Raw genomic sequence first — 22,832 nt, forward strand, 5'->3', positions numbered from 1 at the left:
AAAGCTATGGTTTTTCCAGTAGTCATGTATAGATGTGAGAGTTGGACTATAAAGAATGCTGAGCACCAAAGAATTGATGCCTTTGAACTGTGGTGTTAGAGAAGACTCTTGAGAGTCCCTTGGACTGCAAAGAGATCCAACCAGTCCATCCTAAAGGAGATCAGTCCTGAATATTCATTGGAAGGACTGATGCTGAAGCTGAAACTCCAATTCTTTGGCCATCTAATGCAAAGAACTGACTCATTTGAAAAGACCCTGATGCTGAGAAAGATTGAAAGCAGGAGGAGAAGGGGAAAACAGCAGATGAGATGGCTGGATGGCATGACCGACTCAGTGGACATGAGTTTGAGTAAACTCCGGGAGTTGGTGATGGACAGGCAGGCCTGGCGTGCTGCAGTCCATGGGGTCACAAAGAGTTGGACACAGCTGAGTGACTGAACTGAACTGAACTTATAAATGGGAAAATTAATGCCAGAGAAGCTAAGTAACTAGCCAAGGTCATCCTGCTGGTCAGTGGCAGGTATGAGCCTACAGCTCAGGTTTGCTGTCTACACGGCAATCCTTTCTCCTCAAGGTCTCGGCCACCCCCATCCCAAGTCCTCTGGTCCAGCCCAGTGCCTCTGATTAACCTGGCCCACCAGCACCCAGGTCTTGCTCCTCTCTGGAATTACGGCTCCCTGTGCCCCACAGCTCACCTCCAGCCCCTGGCATGAGCTGAGGTTAATATCTTGGCCACATCCTCAGCAGAGGTAACAGTGGGTCAGAAGTGCTTCTCCACCAACAGCAGAGAAGAGGAACAGGCCCACAGGCTCCATCCCCAGGAAGCTGCTTCACGGTCATTCCCCCACAGGGACTCTCAGTTCGTGCCTTTCTCGTTTGTGCTTCTCTGCTTCGGCCACAGCCAGGAGCCTGGAGCTCTGACCTGATGCAGAAAGATGCCTGGCAGCCTCGCTAATGGGGTAGATGGAAGCTGAGGGCCTGTGGGGCCATATGGAAGAGCTGAGACTTCAGCAGGGCCTGAGGGTTCATTATGGTCAGAGGAGAGCTTCTGCAGCACAGGGGTTCCTAGGATTTTTGAGCAAGTTATCCAAACTCTAGGCCTCACCTTGCCATCTATAAAGCAGAGATTTTAATAGAAGCTTCCTCAGAGTTGTAGTGAGAAGTCCATCAGGCCATGGGTGTAAAAATTACAGCTAAGGCTTATACAGTGGGATCCAGGTCCCGTGCACCATTCTAAGTTCCTCATATGCAGTAACTTTCTAAATTCACACAACAGCCTCAAGACGGAGGGACTCTATTCACCGGAGAAGAAATTGAGACACAAAATCAGGTAACTGACTTTTCCAGCTAGAAAGGGGCAAAACTACATGCATGCTAAGTTGCTTCAGTTGTGTCCAGCTCTTTGTGACCCAATGGTCCATGGGATTCACCAGGCAAGAATACTAGAGTGGGTTGCCATGCCCTCTTCCAGGGAATCTTCCATGAACCAGGGATTGAACCCGCATCTTTTATGTCTCCTGCATTGTCAGGCAGATTCTTTACCACTAGCGCCACCTGGGAAGCCCCAGAGCCTGGATCTATAACCACAAACCTCTCCTGCCTCAGGTGACCCCCAACCCCTTGGAAGTGATTACAAGAACAGCAGTGATGATTCATGAACCCGAGGGAACAAACTTCTGGAAACTCGGCTGTTATACAGACAAATCCTCAGTGACAGAGGCAGAGGGATGTTCTGAGGAGTGCAGAAGCTGAGAGCAGAGCTGGTTGAAGGGTCCTGAGGTCCAGAGACCCTGCTGCGGAGGTGCCATGAGAAGCTGGGAGGGGCCACCTCGACCAGGGCATAGATTGCTGGTCTGGCATCTGTACAGCTGGGAGTGGAAAGTGCTCGTCAGCTCTAAGAAGGGTGAGATTGCAACACAAGTTGGGCTCTGGGAGGTGCAAGAGGAAGTGGGGGGCAGGCTGCTTTGAGGGAGCGTAAGGGGAGCTGAGAGGCACAGTTGTGCTGGGAATACTCTGCTGTGCGGGGCTTGTCCTGCAGGAGGAAGTCTAATTAGGCCCAGGTGGCAGCCCCTTGTTCTGTCCTAAGTCACCACCACCACCCCGAAAAGCAGCCCAGAGCTCCTCACTCTTCTGTGACTCTCGTGAGGCCTGGGGCTTTCATTGACAGTGCCTGGGATTGTTTGACTGGGAGCTGCAGAGGTTGCTATTAATAGTAGCAGATCCAGGTGGAGCTATTTATACCTGGTCCTTATAAGTGAAAGCAGCACAAAGGGCAAGGGTCTCCCCAGGAGGCATGGTGTAGGCATACAGGGGTGTCAGACCGAGGCCCAGGCCAGGATCTGGGCATGTGGGGCAAGTGTTATAAGAATTCTGGAGCATGAAGGGCTGAGACATCAGCTGGTAGAGGACACTTGGATTTTCCAACTATAATGAGGAGGGATACATTCTCCTCTAAACTAGTGACCTCATTATCTTCAAAAGGTGGTAATGTCTTCCTTCAGGATGCATTCTCTCTCCTGACTGAGAAATTATTCTAGAAAACCAGGCCTCAAAGGTCATTTCATGACAACCGAGAAGTCCAGGCCTTCTCCTCCCATGCCAGAGTCTGGCTCTCCCCTAAATGACGATGTGTAGACCCCAGCCTCCTCAGGTTGGGCCCTCATGCAGAGAAGGACTGGAAACCATGGCTCTGGGAGACAAGGCCGTGGGCACACCCCAGGTGGTGGTAATTGCCGGTCACAGCCCGCTGCTGCCATCTAGACCATCCGAGTGGCAGCTTCACAGGGTTCCCACGGGGGCGGCGGGGTGACAAGCTGACCACTTCCCCAGCGCATCTGCAGATTCCCTCTGCCTCCCCAGATGGCTCCACTCAGCTTAGAGAGAACTCCATTCCTCTGCCTTTCTCTTTCTCGGGGAAATTCCAGCCTTCAGAACCTTCTCTAGAGGAGAGAAAGGGCTCTCCTAGACATGAGAATTGACCCTGGAGAGGGAGCTGGGAAGAGTCCTTCACGTTTACCTGTTCCTGTTCTGTTAGCTCTAGGCAACAGACCCTTGGTGGGCTGGATGCCACTCCAGAAGGTCCTGAAATCCAGGTTTCAGGCATTGCAGGACTCCTTCCTCTGGCTCTGAGAAGGGAGCAGATGTCCTGACCACCACTCCTCCCTTCCTTACTAGAATGACAGCTCTAAAAGGACCAGAATTTTTATCCGTTTGGTTCCCTGTTGTATCCCCAAAACCTAAAAATGTGCTTGGTAGAAGCACTATGAATAACATAAGCACAATAAATAATCCTTGATTGAATGAATATTAATAAAAAGTAAAATTCTTCATAATTATGGTTATGAATCTTTAGACATTAAAGTAACATTGAAATACATAAAGCAAAAGCTATTAGAAATCAGAAAAAATGGTGTCATAGAGAAATGTTAAACATAAGAGATTTAAAATCCTCTTAGAAAAAGTGATAGGTTGAGTAGACAAAACATAAAAGAGGATATAGAATACCTGAATAATGAAAATTGCAAGCCTAAGCTAATAAATGTGCCTATGGAACATTTATAACTTGTGAACATACACTGGGTCACAAAGAAAATCTCAGTAAATTCCAAGAAAGGGGAACATATTTAATACTGGCTTCTACTTTGTGTAAGCTAGAAAAACCCTAAAACAAATAAGAGAAATACTTACAAAGAAAGCAATAAACCCATCTCTGTATACACACACACACACACACACACACACATAATATAGCCATTACTACAAAATACCTAGGAATCAACCAACAGGAAATCAAATCTAGCAATATAATAAAATAATATGGAGGAGCCAAGATGGCGGAGGAGTAGGAAGGGGAGACCACTTTCTCTCCTACAAATTCATCAAAAGAATAACTGAAAGCAGAGCAAACTTCACAAAACAACTTCTGATCGCTAGCTGAGGTCATCAGGCGCCCAGAAAAGCAGCCCATTGTCTTCGAAAGGAGGTAGGACAAAATATAAAAGATAAAAAGTGAGACAAAAGAGCTAAGGACGGAGATCCGTCCTGGGAAGGGAGTCTTAGGCGGCATTGCTTGGGGTAGGGTCCGGGCCTGAGTGCCCTGAGGACAATCGGAGGGAGCTTCTGTGAGGTGCCAACTTGAACTGTGGGAGACCAAAAGAGAGAGAGTAAATTAACCGGCCGGAACACACTGCCGGCCGTTCGCAGAACAAAGAGACCGAGAAAGTCCAGAGAAGAGCTCGCAGGCTGCGGACCGGCCCAGCCCCGCCGGAGGCAGGAGGCAGGGGGGAGGGGAAGGTCGCGGCGAGACACAGGGCGCAGGTAGCCGACCTGCGCGGGCGGGGACTGGGGCTGGGGACGCGGAGGGCGGAAGGCGCACGCACCCGACTGGCGCCAGGAAACTGAAACTGGGTCCGCGGAAGGGAGGGGGCGCGCCACACCTGGGTAGAGTGCGCCCACCGAGCCCCTGGCTGCCTGGACCGCTCTGACGGGAAAGGCACAGAGAGCAGGCGCAGCTTTTCCTTCCGCGCTTTTGTGGAACACCCGAGGGCTGGAACCTCGCGCAGCGCGGGGCGCGCTCCGTATAGAACAGCCGGGAGCCTGAGCAGCGCAGACGGAGAAAGCAGCGTCAGGCCCTCCCGGCAGCGCCAGCCCGTCCCCGCGGCACCAGCCCGTCCCCAAAGCGCCAGCCCCTCCCCGCAGCGCCAGCCCCTCCCCGCAGCGCTAGCCCCTCCCTGCAGAGCGACGGAACTAACTACCTGAATAAGAGTCCACCTCCGCCCGCCTGTGTCAGGGCGGAAATGAGGCTCTGAAGAGACTGGCAAACAGAAGCCAAATAAACAAAGGGAACCGCTTCAGAAGGGACTGGTGCAACAGATTAAAATCCCTCTAGGAAACACTGACTACACCGGAAGGGGCCTGTAGATATCGAGAAGTGTAAGCTGGAACGAGGAGCTATCTGAAACTGAGCTGAACCCACACTGACCGCAACAGCTCCAGAGAAACTCCTAGATATAATTTTACTTTTTTCTCTTTTTTTTCTTTTTTCTTTTTTCTCTTTTATTTTCCTTTAAAATTCCCTATTACTCCCCCATTACTCCTTAACTTTCATTTCCATAGATTTTTACGATTTTTTTAATTAGGGAAAAAAATTTTTTTTTTTCTTTCTTTTTTTTCTTTTTCTTTTTTTTTCTTTTTTCTTCTTTTTCTTTCCTGTTTCTCTTCTATTTTCTATTTTTCTTTTTCTCTTATTTCTTTTAAAGTCCTCTAGTACTCCTCTACTACTCCTTAATTTTCATTTTCAATACACTGTAACCTTACAAAAAAAAAAAAAGAAGAGAAGCCCTATTTTTAAACCGAAGATTATTCTCTCCCAATCTTGATGCTCTGTTTTCTACCTCAGAACACCTCTATTTCCTCCTTTCCCCTTCTCTTCCCAATCCAATTCTGTGAATCTTTGTAGGTGACTGGGCTACGGAGAACACTCTGGGAACAGACAGCTGCGTAGATCTGTCTCTCTCCTCTTGAGTCCCCCTTTTTCTCCTCCTGCTCATCTCTATCTCCCTCCTCCCTCTCCTCTTCTTCATGTAACTCTGTGAACCTCTCTGGGTGTCCCTAACGGGGGAGAATCTTTTCACCATTAACCTAGAAGTTTTCTTATCAGTGCTGTATAGTTGGAGAAGTCCTGAGACTACAGGAAGAATAAAACTGAAATCCAGAGGCAGGAGACTTAAGCCCAAAACCTGAGAACACCAGAAAACTCCTGACTACATGGAACTTTAAGTAATTAGTGACTGTCCAAAAGCCTCCATACCTACACTGAAACCAACCACCACCCAAGAGCCAATAAGTTTTAGAGCAAGACATACCACGCAAGTTCTCCAGCAACGCAGGAACATAGCCCTGAACGTCAACATACAGGCTGCCCAAGGTCACACCTAACACATAGACCCATCTCAAAACTCATTACTGGGCACTCCATTGCTCTCCAAAGAGAAGAAATCAAGTTCCAAGCACCAGAACACTGACACAAGCTTCCCTAGCCAGGAAACCTTGACAAGCCAATCGTCTAACCCCACCCACTGGGTAAATCCTCCACAATAAAAAGGAACCACAGACCTCCAGAATACAGAAAGCCCACTCCGGACACAGCAATCTAAACAAGATGAAAAGGCAAAGAAATAGCCAACAGGTAAAGGAACATGAAAAATGCCCACCAAGTCAAACAAAAGAGGAGGAGATAGGGAATCTACCTGAAAAAGAATTTAGAATAATGATAATAAAAATGATCCAAAATCTTGAAAACAAAATGGAGTTACAGATAAATAGCCTGGAAGCAAAGATTGAAAAGATACAAGAAATGTTTAATAAAGACCTAGAAGAAATAAAATAATACCATAACCAAATCAGTTTCTATTCAAAATCTGCAAGTATAATTGACCATTAGAAAATTATTAATGTAATTTATTATGCTAACAGTAAAGGGATAAGATTTTTATTAATATTTTGGTGTATTCTGAAAACCCATTTGACAAAAGTCTGTATTCATTCTTAATTTAGATTATCTCTGGTTATTTGGAATTAAAGCAAATTTCCTTTGCTTTATGAAAGGTAATTACCAGAAATCAATGACAAGCAACTTAGTGCAAAACTGGAAAGAGTCACATTAACGTCAGGAACAAGACAAGCATGCCGGCTATCACTACTATTGTATAGCATTATTCTGGAGGTCTTACCAATACAATAACAAAAGAAAAAGAAATACGGTATAAATTCCAGAAAAGTACAATTACAGTTATCATTACTTGCAAGTAATGTTGTTTATCCATAAAACCCAATGCAACTTACTAGGGGAAAAAATAAGAACCAGAGTTCTTATCTGTGTATTCAATAATATGTTTTATATATGATAAATATGCAAAATTAGTAGCTTTCCTTAATACCATAATATCTTATTAGAGAATATGAGTTTCCAGTTGAAAGGGGTAGATTCAATGCACACATTCATGTCTATTTGCTCTGAAAATCTACTATAATGACAGTAAAAAAAAATAAAAATAAGAAAAACCCATAGTGACAAAGAGAATGAAAGAAAAATCAACAGCAGGCAAGAAATTTCAACAAAACTTGGAAGCTGGTAATAGGTGGGTGAGTGGTAATTGACTTGTGTATGTGTGTGTTTATTGCTCACTCAGTGGCGTCTCTCTTCGTGACCCCATGGACTGTAGCCCACCAGGCTCCTCTGTCCATGGGGTTCCCCAGGCAAGAAAACTGGAGCGGGTATCCATTCCCTTCTCCAGGGGATCGTTGATCCTGGTTGCTTGTGGGAGGGGCTTGGTGATTGGTGGATTTCATCAATTTAAAAAAAGTGAATTTAGTACTTGAGAAAGTTGGGTTTTATTTTATTTTATTGATATATCATTGATTTACAATGCTGTATTCAATTTCTGTTGTAAAAAGTTGATTTTTCAAACAAGTGAAAAAGAGATAAAGAGATAAAGATATTTGAGACAAAGTAGATGCCGACCTCATACTGCAGGCAGCTTCTTTACCATCTGAGCTACTGAGAAAATGGAAGTCTAACTGGCAGAAGTGGGGAGAGTGAATAAACATCAGGACAACCCTGGTAACTTCACAACCTGAAAGTACTGAGTACCTCTAAATGCAGCGGTGCAGGGCAGGCTGAAGAATAGGAGAACCAGTTAAACTTTTCTCTTTCTCATTTAATGTTTGTTAATATTGAAGGTTAGTTGATTTATAATGTCATGTTGGTTTCAGGAGTACAGCAAAGTGATTCAGTTATAGGGGTGTGTGTGCGTGTCTGTGTGTGTGTGTGGGCGCGTGTGTGTGTGCATGTGTGTGTGCGTGGGTGCGTGTGTGTGGGTACGTGTGCGTGTGTGTGCATGTGTGTGTGTGTGGATGCATGTGCATGTGTGTGCGTGTGTGCGTGCGCATGTGTGTGTGCGTGGGTACGTGTGCGTGTGCGTGTGCATGTGTGTTCTTTTTGAGACTCTTTTCTCATATAGGTTATTACAGAACATTGAGTAGAGTTCCCTGTGTTATACAGTAAGTCCTTGTTGCTCATCTATTTTATATATGCGTGTGTGCTCAGTCAGTCAATCATGTCCAACTCTTTGTGACCTCGTGGGCTGTAGCCCACCAGGCTCCTCTGTCCATGGAATTTTCCAGGCAAGAATACTGGAGTGGGTTGCCATTTCCTATTCCAAAGGATCTTCCTGACCCAAGGATCAAACACATGTTTCTTGAGTCTCCTGCATTGGCAGGCAGATTCTTTACCACTGTACCACCTGTTGTTCAGGGCTCAGTCATGTCTGACTCTTTGTGACCCCATGGGCTGCAGCATGCCAGGCTTCCCTGTCCTTCACCATCTCCCAGAGCTTTCTCAAACTCATATTCATTGAGTCAGTGATGCTATCCAACCATCTTATCCTCTGTCATCCCCTTCTCCTCCTGCCTTCAATCTTTCCCAGCATCCAGGTCTTTTCCAATGACCTGGCTCTTTCACATCAGGTGGCCAAAGTATTGCACCACCTGGAAAGCCCCAATATGTATATATATAGTAGATATATATATATATATATACTATATTATATATTATATAGTAGAAATAGATGTTAATCCGAAATTCCTAATCTACCCCTCCCCCATACCTTTCCCCTTTGGTAACCATAAATTTGTTTTCTATGTTGTGAGTCTGTTTCTGTGTTGTAAATAACTTCATTTGTATCATTTTTTTAGATTCCACATATAACTGATATCATGTGACATTTGTCTTTGACTTACTTCACAAAGGATAATATTCTCTAAGTCCATCCATGTTGCTGTAAGTGGCAATATTTCATCCTTTTTTATGGCTGAGTAATATCCCATTATATATATATACCACATCTTCTTAAGTCATCATCTGTTGATGAGTAACTACAAGTTTATTGATTGTATTCCCATGAGCTCTATTTTTCCTTAATGAGAGCCACATTGCTTTAATTATTATAGTTTTATAATACATTTTGCTATCCAGTAGGGCAAGTCCCCCTTTAACTTTTTTCAAAAATTTTTAGATCTGTTTGTGGGAGGCGCTTGGTGATTGGTGGATTTCATCAATTTAAAAAAAGTGAACTTAGCATTTGAGAAAGTTGGGGTTTTTATAATTTTACTGACATATAGTTGATTTACAATGTATTTAATTTCTGTTGTAAAAAGTTGACTTTTCAAACAAGTGAAAAAGAGGGGCTATGATTTAATGATATTTGAGATAAAGTAGATGCCAACCTCATGATATTCTCAAAAATAAATTCCAGGTGGCTCAGTAATATAAATGTAAAAATAAAATTATGAAAGTCCCAAAAGAAATGTAGAAAATGTTATTTCAATCCTTCAATAGAGGAGGAGGGTCCAAGATTAATTAAAAAAAAAAACAACTTGGGAGCCACAAAAGAAAAAGGCCAAAGGAAAAGCAAAAAGGAAAAAAGTGAACACGAATAGGTTAAGGTCCAGTTCAGCCAAAGATATCATAAAAGATAGAACAGATTTCCAATTCCGGGCATGATGGAGTCACTGGACTAGCCATTCTGCTGTAAACAACCAGAAAACTGGACAAAACACATGAACTCTGTTGTTTTCAGAGATTGGATAACAGGCAGAGCAGAACTGGCATCTGATCGAATGAGCCCACGACCTTCCTGGGTTTCTTCCTGGAGGATATTTCCAGACAACTGGGCAGAGGGGGAGGGTCCACACAGGGTGTGGCAGTCTCAGTAGGCTGAGGAAAGAAAGATGTAAGTTTGGGGAGACTGAGCAGACATTCTAGAATTTGGGAGCAGAGTATAAAGTAATGCAGAGAAAGAACTCTATAAAGCATCCTGGCAGGTCCCAGGAAAGCCCTGGTTTGGGCCTGGGACTAGAGGTGGAGTGACTCCCCTGGGAAGAGAAGGAGTGTGTCTGGGGCTCTTTGGGGCCTGTGTGCAGGAAGGAGAGAAAGTCAGTGGGGTTCAGGTCACCCAGGAACTTACCCACAAAGAAGAGAGCCAGAAGACAGGAGACCATGAACACACCCAAAAAGGCCAGAGTATAAAGTAATGCAGGGTAAGGCAGAGAAAGAACTCTAGAAATGTGTCTTGGGTTCCCTGGGCACGTTAAGGATAGGACCCCAGTATTTGAGGCAAAACACTTGCTCTAGAAATTCTCATTCTAAGTTGAGCTGGCAGAAAGCTGAGTCCCTGGAAGGGTGAATGGGGGCAAGAAAAGTCAGAGAAACGTCCCTGAGAATTAACAGTCTGAAGACAGTAAAGCCAGCCACTCAGGAGAAATGAGTTTGGGGAGTGACTTTAAAGGGCTTGGAAAATTCCAGCTCCAGCCCCATCTCCAACAAAGGAGGTGCCGAGAACACCTGGGTGGCTATGAATTCTGGGAACATGTACGCTGCCCAGTCATTGTAGTTTGTGGTCAACCTCTGCTGTCTGCAACAAACCAACTGAAAGGGCCTAGCTATAAAGCCCTTAAACAAAGACATCCTTATCTCAGAACAGAAGGGACCCTGAGGGAAGGAGAACCAAAGCAGGGAGAAGCGAGCCTGGTGGCTGTTGCAGAGACAAGTCCAAACTTTGGTTCATCGGAGTATTTATTGAGGAGCCGCCATCTGACAGCCCTGCACTGGTTGCCGAGGGGATATAGAGACACAAGTCTTTTTTTCTTCCTTGAGAAGCTGCTGGTCGTGCTGGGTCACGTTAGGTGAACATGTTCCAAAGATTTATTTCAAAAGGACAGGTCAGGAAAAGCAAAGACTGAATGGAAGGCCCGAGCGAACCAGTTGATTGAGCGGCTCCCAAGGTGTCGTGGAGAAGGGCCTCAGTCCCACCTGCCCCTGGGCTACAGCTGGCCCACAGGCGTCTTGCAGATCCAGTTGCAGAGAGCAGAGCAGGATATGTCATTCCACTTCTGCTGCACTTGGACACAGTCTTCCGACCGCTCAATACCGTGTGGCCAGTTGTCCGGCTGATTCTGATCCCAAAACCTGGCAACAAGAGGGCTTCATTCTGCTTGATGAAGGAAGTGTCCCTTCCCCCTGCTTGTGGCATGAGGAGCTGAGGTGACATGGGTCCCTAGACCCCTGGTGGCCCCAGGTGCCCTGAGGGTGGCTTTGCTGAGGTTGTCCTCCATTACTGAGAATGGAGGGATGGTAAGTGTGTCTAAAGTTACAAGTCCCCCCCACCAGAATTCATATTTAGTGCCTTCAGATGGGGGCAAGGCTCCTCAGGCCCAGGCCTACGTGGTAGGGTATAGGATAGGCCAAAAGAAAATTCCAAAACAGCAATACCCCATCGCAGGGTGCCTGCCAGCCCCAGGACCTGTCTTATTCTGATGCCCCCGTGAAGGGATCCAGGCAAGGATCACAGCTATGCTGGTGTACACACACATTGTACACATACCACACACATCAACCACACAGTCAAATATACACACACCTTATACACACATCACACATGCACATCACACACATAGATCACACACAATGCTAACACTTCTTGGACAGGGATGCACACGCAGGACCGAGTCTCTAGACAGACCTGTCCCAGACAGTGCCTAAGACGGCACCAGACAGAGGCAGGACTCACGCTCTGCTCCCAGCATGATCGAATGGTGTGTCATCTGTCCAGCGCCAGCGGCCCTCCGTACCGCGGTCGGTGAGGCCAATCCAGTAGTAAACGGAACCCGTGAACCGTATCAGAAATGCCTGTGGAGAAAAGGCAGTGTCCTGTGAGCCCGTGTGAGGAGCTTGTTCACCAGGCCACGTGAAGAGGAATCCATGCCGTGCTCTCCCCAGTCCCAGCGGCATGAAGCCCCCGCTTCAGGAGCTGCACCCCACGCCATGGGCTCCCCGGTCTTCCAGAGCTAGGGCAGCAGACAGGTCACCTCAGGGAAGTTCAGCTTCTTCCATGTTTACCTGATGAGGAGTGTGGCTTTCCTGGGACAAAGACAGACCTGGCCATGGTTTTTTTAAGATGTGTTTTACAAAATAGCATGTCATTTGACAGACAGACAAGAACAGTCTCAGGAAAACCACAAGGGATGGGTAGGTCTGTAAGTTAAATCTGGCCAAATGTACAGTGGGGTCCTTGTCAGTAACTTTAGTAAATTCTGATAAAGAACATTTGGCATATGGGCCACTCTGGTGCCCTGGTGCCTTTGTTGTTGTTCAGTCAGTAAATTGTGTCTGACTCTTTGCAACCCCATCAACTGAAGCACACCAGGCCTCCTTGTCCTTCACTATCTCCCAGAGTTTGCTCAGATTCATGTCCGTTGAGTCAGTGATGCCATCCAACCATCTCACCCTCTGAGGTCCCCCTCTCCTTTGCCTTCTATCTTTCCCAGCATCACGGTCTTTTCCAATTGAGTTGGCTCTCTGCATCAGGTGGCCAAAGTATTGGAGCTTCAGCTTCCGCAACAGTCCTTCTGATGAATGTTCAGGGCTGATTTCCTTTAGGATTGACTGATTTGATCTCACAGTCCAGGGGACTCTCAAGAGTCTTCTCCAGCACCACAATTTGAAAGCATCAATTATTTGGTGCTCAGCTGTCTTTATGGCCTCAAACTCATATATTTGTCTGACCTTCCCAAGAAGCCTGCATTGTCTGCTTATGGGCCTTCCATAGCCATGAGATGAACTGACATTAAAGTCAAGATTGACAACTAGAGAGGAAGCCTGAGAGGAAGATGAGGGAATGGGGAGGGGGAAGGAGGCACCCAGCACATTGAGGGCAGTTACCTGGCGCCCCTCCCTCTGCCCTTCCTTTCTGCTGGCCCCCCTGGGGTCTCCCTCGTTCACTGAGGACATTGGGTTTGCTGTCAGTGCTTATACTTCCAGTGCAAGATGTTCATCAGAATTCAATAAATATTTGCTCCCTGACTGACAGAGGAGATGTGAAGGACTGCCACGCCCACTCCAAGAGGGGAAGGCCAAAGCACAAAGCCCCTGACCCCACATCAGTCCCAGAAGCAGCACCCCAAGCCCACAGCTCTGACCTGCTCCTCCTCCGAGGTCACCGAGGCCAGGTGGGCTCCATGGGACACACAGAACTGCTCAGCCTCCTGCCACGTCTTCTTGGCAGAAGAAAAGTAATACAAGTTCCCATTGTAGGACTTCCAGTCTTTCACCATCAGCTGGAGAAGTTGATCTGGAGCAAAGGTGGGGAAGGAGAGAGAACCAGGAGCTAGCTGCAGATCCTGCTCCCTCCAGGGACTGACCACTGAGGGTCACAAGACCCTGCAACACTTGATGCCCTCAGCTAAAGGGCCACAGTCTGGGAGGCTGCACCCCCAGCCCACTACCCCACAGAGCAGGGGAGCAGCTCGGGGTATCTGGCTCCATCACTCCAAGGGTATTCAGTCAGCTCTGCTACCCAGCCATACTCTTTCAAGGCTCTTGCTTCCTAGCTATACTACTCGCTTTCCCAACTCATTGCTATCACCTGCTTGTCCCCTGCATCTCAGTTCCCTTCATTTCTGGGAGAGTTAACAGCAATCCTGTATCTTCACTCATTCCCTTGACTTCATTCTCCATCTACTTCAGCTGTCCACACCAAGAACCACACTTGGGACCTTGTCAACCCCTGGTCTGCCTGACCTCACAATTTCAGACCCTAATGATTCATCCTATGAACACAAGCCCTGATTCCCTCAACTATTTCATCCCCCTCTGTCCTGACACTCTGTTCTTTAACAGCCTCCTAATCACAGCTTCTTCAAATGGTGCCAAAACAGATTCATTCATTCATGTTTTCTTTTATTCAATATACCTTAACTTCTATGAATCAGGAACCTTTATACAAAGGTCAATTAGACATGATTCATGCCCTCAAGGGAATTACTGTCCAGCAAATGAGATAGACATAAAAATGGTATTGAAGATGCATTAATTGGAAACCATGGCATGTTAGAGGCACAAAAGGGGGTGTGGTCTCCTTCAGCTGGGCTGAAAACAGGGCTCAGGAAGGACACTAGGTGAGGATTCACTTGAGCTGAGTCTTCAAAGACTGAGAAAGAGTTTGCCAGATGGGCAAGGGGGAATTCCAGGCAGGGGAGAGAGTCGTTGCAAAAGCACAAAGGTGTGAAACAGCATGGTGCAGCCTGATCTGTTCAAGTACTTTATGGCCAATGCACAGACTTCCCAGGTGGCACTATTGGTAAAGCACTTGTCTGCCAATGCAGGAGATGTAGGAGACACAAGTTCGATCCCTGGGTAGGGAAGATCCCCTAAAAGAAGGCATGGCAATCCACTCCAGTATTCTTGCCTGAAGAATCCCATGGACAGAGGAGCCTGAAGGGTTACAGTCCATAGGGTCACAAAGAGTTGAACACAAGTGAAGCAACTAGGCATGCACGCACACACGGTCAAAGCACAAAGGATGGGAGATGAACTTGGACAGGTTCACCAGTGCTAAATCATACATCCTGTGTGAAGGAGTTTGGGTTTTTTCCTGGGAACAGTGGGAAGCCCTGGAGGGTTTGAAGAAAGATCAAGATATGCTCAGATTTGCCTCGTGATGGAGTGGTTGCCGAACAGGAAGAAGGCAATCTTAATGGGACCAGAGACACCAGTTACAACGCAGTTACCAATGTTTGAATGATAGATGGTGAGTGTGTAAACCAGTGTTTTTCAAAGTGTGGTCCCAAGTACACCAGCATTAGCACCTGGGGCTTGGTAGAAATGCCAGTTCTCAGACTCATCCCAGCCTAGCTGAATTCAGAATTGTTTTTTGACAATCTTCATTTAACAAACTCTCCAGGTGATTCTGACACACTCCAAAGTCTGAGAAACAGCAGTCCAAACCAAGAATTGGCAGACTATAGTCTGCCAGCAGCTTCTTTTCACAAATGAAGTTTTTTTAATTTTAAACTTATTTATTTTTTAATTGAAGGGTAGTTACTTTACAGAATTTGTATACCTATGGAACACAACCATGCCCTTCAGTTGACAGATGGTCTTCGGCTACTTAATCATTACAACAGCAGAGATGTTGCAACAGAGGCTGTTCAGCCAGAAGCTCAACACATCAACTGTTTGGCCCTTTAAGAAAAAAAATTAAACTAATGGTTCTTAGCTCTAACTGACCATTAGAACCACCTAGGGAGTTTTTTTTTTGTTTGTTTGTTTGTTTAATTCTGATGCTAGGCTGCATCCCAGAATAAGCGCCTGCCCTCCCAAAGAAAAGTTCTAGAGTTCTAGAGGTGGGTTACAGGCTTCAGTTTTATAAAAACTCATGGGGTGATTCCAGTGTGTCCCCAAGGTGGAGAAACATTTGTTCCTACCAAAGCAGGAGCAAGGCGGAGGGAGTGAGGAGGACAGCAGGCGGGGCATAGGAGACATGTCAAGAAGGGAAGACTTCCAGGCTTCCAACAGACATATGGGGACAGAGGGAAACAGCAGAGCGGGTCCTTGCTGTCTTCCAAGCCCCTCATTTGTCAGCCACATATTTCAGCAGTTGCTCCAAATGGCCCCCTCCCTCACAGCGCTCTCCCTCTTCTGTCACCTTTGACCAGGGACCTCTTACTCCACAAAGACATCACTAAATATCTGCTCCCTCATTGTCTTGTACCCACATCTGCAAACCTGGGTGAACATCCACTTCCACACCTCCTCTGCCCCCAGCCTCAGAGGTTCATGTACTGTCCCAGCCCTTCAAGGACAATCACTCTGCTATGCTTTTCATTCTCTCCTCTCTCTCTCTCTCTGTCTCCCAGGTTCCAACACTGTCTCCCCAACCCCTCCCCCACTCTCTTTTTCTCTCTCCTTCAATCTTCTCTCTCTTTGCTGGTGCCTTTGTCTCACCCTCAGATCAAGCCTAGCCTAACCTAGACCAGCCCTCTCAAGGAATTTCACCAAAATATTAGCAGTGGGTTATTTTTTCAATAGACGTTTTACAGAAATGCAAGTTGTCTTATTTTCATCTTTCTCTTTTTCAATATTTGCCACATCTACAATTAATGTGTAGGTTTTGAGATATAAGTATGGATGGCACAGGTTGTTTTTTAACCCCTGCTTCTACCTTCCCATCTCCCTCACCTCAGCCTCATCTGTCTTCTCTTCTCAGCCAAGGCCCTTAAAGGACTGGGGCACTTTCATCTCTCACTTCCCACTGACTGTGGCCTGGCCTCCAGGCCACATACAACTCTCCACTGAGACTTTATTCCAATGACTTGCTAACTGCCCAGAGTTAGTGGGTGCTTATTGGTTTCTTTACCTGGGGCTCTTAGACATTTACCAGAACCAGCCACTCTGTTCATGAAATGCTCTCCTTCCTTGGCTTCCCCAACTGCACACTTCCGAATTCTCCTCCTGCCTCTGAGATTGCCTTCTCCAGTCTCCTTCAAAAACACTTCTTTCCCTTCTTGCCACCTAAAAGTTGACTTCCTGTTTCCACCCTCAGCTTCCTTCTCATGAAGCATCTCATCTCATGCAAGCTCCTGCATTCCCACTGCCACAACCAGAACCAACATACCCAGGGGTCCCGCATCTGTGTCTGCAGCAGGACTGCTCTCCTACACCCCCGACAGCCCCCAGGTGATGGCCGCTTGAATACCCCCATGGTATCTCAGATTCAGCATACCCAAACCTCACAGCTTGTCTTCTCCTTTTATTCCCTGTCTCAGTCTATAGACCCATCCAGTCAGCCTCCTTGAAATTCTTCGACAAATACTCATTTCCAAAAGGATGAAACCCGAACTCAGAGACATTCCACATGTAGCTGGTGTCTCTGCAGAGCTGCCTCCCTTTCTCACACAGTGTTTTTTCAACTGCCATCATCAACCCACTGGTGGATTTTGTTGAAGTTGTTGCGGGGAGAGGGAGTTTGGAGACTAGACAATAAAATATGAGTGCATTCATGTGGTAAAAGCTTTGCATTTTGAAATGTGTGTGTGAGAGAGAGAGACACATAATTATACTAGGGATGGTTGGATGGCGTCATTGACTCAATGGATATGAGTCTGAGCAAACTCTGGGAGACGGTGAAGGACAAGGAAGCCTGGCATGCTGCAGTCCATGGGGTCATAAAGAGTCAGATATGACTGAGCAACTGAACAACAAACATGATGTAAAATGAATTTTATGCTGTGATTACATGTTTGAAAGCCACTGCTCTGACCCTTACCTACTGTCTTTTTGGCCTGCGTCTCCTCAACTGCCCTCGTGGCCATGGTCCAGTCAGACAGACCTGCCAAAAGTTTCTTGAACCTCAAGATTCACATCTCCATGCCTGTGACCTGCTGTTCCCTTATCCTATCTGCTTGGAAAACACCTACTCATCCTTCAGGCCTCAGTTCAAAGGCCAAATTCCCACTGAAGCATCTTTGATCTTTTCTCCTCCAGAAAACTGCTTCCCTCCTTGGAAGATCCTTGTCTGCACCAAAGGACATCAGCCCTGAGAAGACCCCTTCTTGTCCTTTCTTTTGCTCCTCCCCACCCCACAGTTTTTAGACATACTCCCAACATTGCACCTCTCAGGCCTTTTGTGCAAGGCTGCTCCACCCGCCTATATGCTTCAAGGGCAGGCGTCACATTTTGTTAATCTTTATGATCCTGACACATCCTAGGGCCTCAGGAAATTTTTGTCAGATGTATACAGGAATGCTGTACTTTGTTAAATGCTTTATATGTGTTAAGTCATTTGATCCTCACTGGGGAGCAAGTATTATTTTCCCCACTTTGCAGGTGAAAAAAGGAAAGCTCAGAGAAGGTGAACAACTTGAGAAAAACCACAGCATCTGGGCTAGTCAGAAGTTGGAAATCAGGCTGTCTGGCCCTGCTAGCACACTCTGTCCCTATTATACACCAGACCGCGTTTGTTTCCCAGATGTAGGTTTTGTCACTCTGGTCAGAGAGTAAGCAGGGATTACATCACCTTTGGTTGGATCCGGCCCCTCTCCAGCACCCACACTCCTTCCCGGGGATGCATGTTGAAATAAGCAAAAGGCCGAAGAGACAGGAGACTCTGCCCTCCCCGGCCCCCTCGCTGCACTTACTGTGGGTCCTCTGGAGCTGCTGCTCCTGTGAAGCCAAGGCTGTGCGGAAGCCCTCCAGGCTTCTCTGCTGCTCCTGGATTGTTGTCGTCAGGGTTTTGGTGTTCCCCAAATCGTCCCTTAATGTCTTGATCTCAGTTCTGGCCTCCTGCAGACTTCTCTCTAACATTTGGGTCTGGGAATGTAAGGCTACAGCATCCTTCATTCCTTGTTTTAAGGTCTGTATCTCTTGGCTGGCATTTCTCAAAAGACCATTTAACACCTGAATCTTGGAACCTAAGGCAATGGCACTTTTCAGCTCTGTTTTTAATACTCTCATCTCAGCATCTGTCTGCTCCAGGAGACTGTTTGCTGTTTGGGTCTGGGCAGTGACATTTTCCAAATCTCTTTTTAACAAGTGAATCTCACCTCCAGCCCTTTCCAAATGACTTCTTAACACCTGGATCTGGGCACTGGTGTTGTCTAAACTGCCTCTTATAAAGGTCTGGGTCTGAGAGTTTAAAGCATTTGCATCTTGCAGACTTCCCTTTAACCTCTGCATCTCAGCAGTGGTGCTTTCCAAACTACTCCTTAAAACCTGATGGTGGGCCCTTAAATCACTGACACTATCCAGATTACCTCTTAAAACATGGATCTGGGCATTAACATTCTTTAAACTACTGTTTGCCAATCGGACCTCAGCGTTTGCCGTTTCTAATCCTGCCTTCAACACCTGGATCTCCGTGTTGGCATTTTCTAAGCCTCTGCTTAACACATGGAGCTCAATGCTAGTGTTTTCTAAACTGCTTTTAAAGAAACTCTGGATCTGGGAATTTGAAGCATTTGCCTCTTCTAGATCTCCCTGGAGCTTCTGAATCTCAGAAGTAGTCTCCTCCAAGGAACTCTTTAACAGCTGGGTCTGGAAACTCAAGGTACTGGTGTCCTTCAGGAGGCCTTTTAGCATCTGGATGTCAGCACTGGCACTTTCCAGATCACCGCCGAGCATCTGGATCTGAGAACTGACATTGTCCACTCTGCACGTCAATAGCTGGATCTCCATGCTCCAGGTGCTGGCGTTTTCCACATGTCCTTTAAACAGTCGGACAGCCTCTCGGAGGTCCACCACCCTGACTGAGTGGTAGGGATCTGGAGGGAGGAAATGGAGAAAGCAGCCAAAGAGGCCCATCATGTAGGGAAGCATTCTTAAATTCTCCAAGGTAAATGTCTGCAGCACAACCCTGAGCTCTCCTCAAGCAGCCTATAACCACCCAGGCCCTGGGGCTGGACCACCTGAGAATGTAAAGCCAAAAACGAAATAAAGGTCTGCTTAGTAAACCAGGAAGCAGAAGGATTGAAATACTTGCCTACTGGATTATTCTGCCATTGTAATTGAACTTGAAAATAACTGATTAGATCACTGAGAGCTGTTGATGTTTAATTCCACTGAAGTTTCACCATTAGATATTAATAGGTCATTATGGGAAGACAACAGTTATGAATCAAGCCCATGTTTAGTCGGATGTTATATTTATACACCAAGCATGAAGCCTCTTGATTCACAATTGTGACTTCCTAAAAACTATGTAGGCCACAAACATAGACATTTTCTGATCAAAAATCCATGGGGGGAAGAAAACAGAAACAAAATAAAACGGGTACCCGTGGAGGAAGTATTCTGCTCAATATACAGGCCATGTGGAAGTCCTCCAATGATACCAAACCCTGACCTGCAATGGCACCTCTAGTGCTACATAGTGCAAGGGTCCCTATCGAACCATTTGAAGATATGGGAGACCCTAGTGAAAGGCTTTGGTCGTTGGGTCATTCAAGGAAACTCTGCAGCATCCCATCCACCCCCCTGCAGCTAGCTGCACCCTCAGAGCACCCATGAGCTAAAATATGAGCTCAGACATTCACGGTGTGAGGTGCCCATTCCACCCTCCTTTCAGAAACAGGGAGAAGGACCCGAATAAGCAGAGACCCTTTCTGGAGGACTCCTGCCCTACTTCTAAAGCCCTACCTACGTAGGTATGTGAGACCTGAGCCACTGTGCTGAGGTAAGACCAGGAGGGCCTTAAATCAATGGGACAGAAGAGAGAATCCACACAAATATGGACAATTGGTTTCCAACAAAGATACAAAGGAGAAAGGATAACTTTTTCGACTGATGGTGCTGGAATGACTGTACACCCATTTGCAAAAAGAAAAAATGAACTTCAGTCCATATCTTGCATCAATATTCAAAACATTAACTCAAAATTAATCATAGACCTAAATGTAAAACCCCCAAACTACAAAAATTCCAGAAGCAAACTTGAGGGCATGTCTTTGTGACCTTGGTATAGGCAAAGATTTCTTAGATACCAGACCAAAAGGACAATCCATAAAAGAGATAAGATGGATAAATCAGACTTCACTAAAACTTAAATCTTGTTAAGAGAATGAAAAGAGAAGCCATAGACTTAAAAAAATGTTGGTAAATCACGTGACTGACAAAGGTCAAAAAAAGAGTACATACTCTAGATCTCTTTATATAAAACTCTAGAAAAAGTCAAGCCATCTGTATCCCAGCAAGCAGATCAGTGGTGGCCTGGGAACAATGGGAGGAGGAGAGAGGCAGGATGGCCAAGGGCAGGAGTGAACTTTGGGGGCAGAAGGTTGAGTATGTCCATTATCTTGATTGTGATGTTTCATGCATCTATATATTTGTCAAAACTTAGGTTGTACGCTTTAAATATGTATACTTTATTATGTGTCAATTGTACCTCAAAAAAAAAAAAAGCCATTTAAAAGAAAGATACTGGCTTTCTGTGAGGAGAACAGAAACCATTTAGGGGCCTGAGGACATTGAGGAGGAAGAAATGTGTCCTGGGGTCTGAGCACCCAGGGTTCTGGCTCCCTCCCCTCCCCCACTGCGGCTACTTACAGTCGGGTTCCTCGAGAAACTGCCCAGTATGGTTGTCCCCCAGAAGCTCTTGGAAGTAGGCGGATGTCTCCAGTGCAGGTCTTGGGTGCTGTAGAGCTGAGATACCCCATTCCCACATCGGCACAATCCCCAGGCTGCCCCACCCCGAGTCGGGGCTCCAGAAGGAGGTGGAGGAGATGGCGCCACGACCCCCTCAGAGTTCCCCTCACAGGCCTCATCCCTTGGGAACCTCCCCTTGGACAACGACCTTGGTTGGGTCCCGGGAAAGCCCTGGTTTGGGCCTGGGACTGGAGGTGGAGTGACCCCCCCCGGGAGTAGAAGGGGAGTGTCTAGGGCTCTTTGGGGCCTGTGTGCAGGAAGGAGAGAAAGCCAGAGGGGCTCAGGTCACCCAGGAGCTTACCCACAACGAAGAGAGTCACAAGACAGAAGACCATGAATACACCCAAAGAGGCCAGGGTGGCCTTCAAACGCATGGACATCTTGGGGGCTGCAGGAACCACTGCCACGGGGTCCAGTCCTGCGGAGAGAAGCCAGGATCCAGGAGGGGCTGCCGTGTGGGCTGGACAGCCGCAGCCCCTCAGCTTACTCTCCTGGCCTGTCCCATAGGACTGAGGACACTTGCCCCGCTCACCCTGCAGAAAGGCAACGAGCACTTGGGAATGTGCACCAGGGCTCGTGGAAGCTGTGGTAGCAACAGAAGGCTCAGAAAAGACCACCACCCGAGCCTGGAGGGTGCGCACAGGGCACGGACCTGGCGCAATGGAAGACAACAAAGGTATCGTTTGAACAAAAGCAGAAAGGAGGGAGGGAGTGGGGGAGGGAGGCTCACAGCAGGAACCCCGACCTCAGCGTCTCAGGGCCAGCTTTGCTGCGTGAATCCTGACCAGAGCGACACTCACAGCCCTGGGGGGCTGCTGCTGCTCCCACAAGCTGACGCGGGTGTCCTAAGCAGGGCTGTGCCTGGGAGTCTGGGGGCTGAGTATATAGAGAATGGAGAGATCACAGCCCAGCGCTCCCGAGGCCTCACGGGGCCAGCCCGGTGTGCAGAGATGGGGTTTCAAACCAGGTCCCCCTGAATTCATTGTTCACTCTCCTTCTCTGGCCAGGTTGCCAGCCCCCAGGGAAAAGAGTCAGGGGAGATTTCACGCGAAGCCTTGGCGTGGGCCACAGGCACTCTGCCCTTGCCTGACCCACCTTCAGCCCCACCTGTTTACTCGGGAAGCTGAGCCGGTGCTGAGCCTGCCAGGCAATGGCTGAGGAAGACGGCGGGGGGCCAGGGCCCAGCAGGCCGGACCCGCCCTGCTGAGGACAGGCTGAGGCCCCAGTCTTCTCACCTTGGGAGGACAGGGAGACACTCGGGTTGTCTGTGCAGAAGTGGACCTGGTCAACCCTCATCTCTGCTTCCTTCATTCTCCAGAGCAGCTCCCTGCCACGCTGTGAACCAGCAGTGGGGAAGTGGAGCCGCGATACGGGCTTATATGCTCCTGAGTCACTCCTTACAAACTCTGCCTTCCCCCGCTGCTGACTCTGCAGAAGTGCCCCATCTGGGCCCTTCCCCTCAAGGCTCCCAAGTGCCAGTCGCACCCCCCCCCCATCCTCCTTCTTCCCTCAGCCCCAACCTCCCCACCCCTGCACTCCAGGGTAGCCTCAAACACTAGCCTCGGCCCCAAAGTCACAGACACCTTTCACCAGCCACTTAGAAGGGAATTCAGGATTGCTTCTCAACTTTGCATAGGAAAACATCCTTGTGACCCATGTCTGAGTCTTAATTCCAGCCTCAGACTCTCTTAAGTAACAGGAGGCTAGTAAGGAGGAGGCTGGCTCGGCGCAGCAGGTGTCTGCAGGTCACGGGAAGGGCTAAGGTGACTCTCTGCCCACTCAGGACCTCACAGCGGGC

General features: G+C 47.4%; 1 protein-coding gene across 3 annotated transcripts; it reads right to left on the minus strand.

The window, feature by feature from the left end:
• Nucleotides 1-10,597: 10,597 nt before the first annotated feature.
• Nucleotides 10,598-22,395, minus strand: CLEC4F (C-type lectin domain family 4 member F). 3 transcript variants are annotated; one of them, XM_043916175.1, is made up of 7 exons: nt 22,142-22,235; nt 21,336-21,452; nt 20,936-21,031; nt 18,034-19,155; nt 13,036-13,187; nt 11,628-11,746; nt 10,598-11,026 (listed from the first exon to the last, which is right to left on the minus strand). In XM_043916175.1, the coding sequence occupies exons 2-7, from the start codon at nt 21,412-21,414 to the stop codon at nt 10,882-10,884; spliced, it is 1,713 nt and encodes a 570-aa protein (XP_043772110.1). In that variant the 5' UTR covers nt 21,415-21,452; nt 22,142-22,235; the 3' UTR covers nt 10,598-10,881. The 3 variants fall into 3 exon arrangements, with proteins under 3 accessions (XP_043772110.1, XP_043772109.1, XP_043772108.1); XM_043916174.1 differs by lacking the exon at nt 22,142-22,235 and adding an exon at nt 21,765-21,892; XM_043916173.1 differs by lacking the exon at nt 22,142-22,235 and adding an exon at nt 22,270-22,395 and having other exon boundaries at nt 10,599-11,026.
• Nucleotides 22,396-22,832: the final 437 nt, after the last annotated feature.

This window comes from Cervus elaphus, chromosome 11 (assembly GCF_910594005.1).
Source record: "Cervus elaphus chromosome 11, mCerEla1.1, whole genome shotgun sequence".
Lineage (NCBI taxonomy): Eukaryota > Metazoa > Chordata > Mammalia > Artiodactyla > Cervidae > Cervus > Cervus elaphus.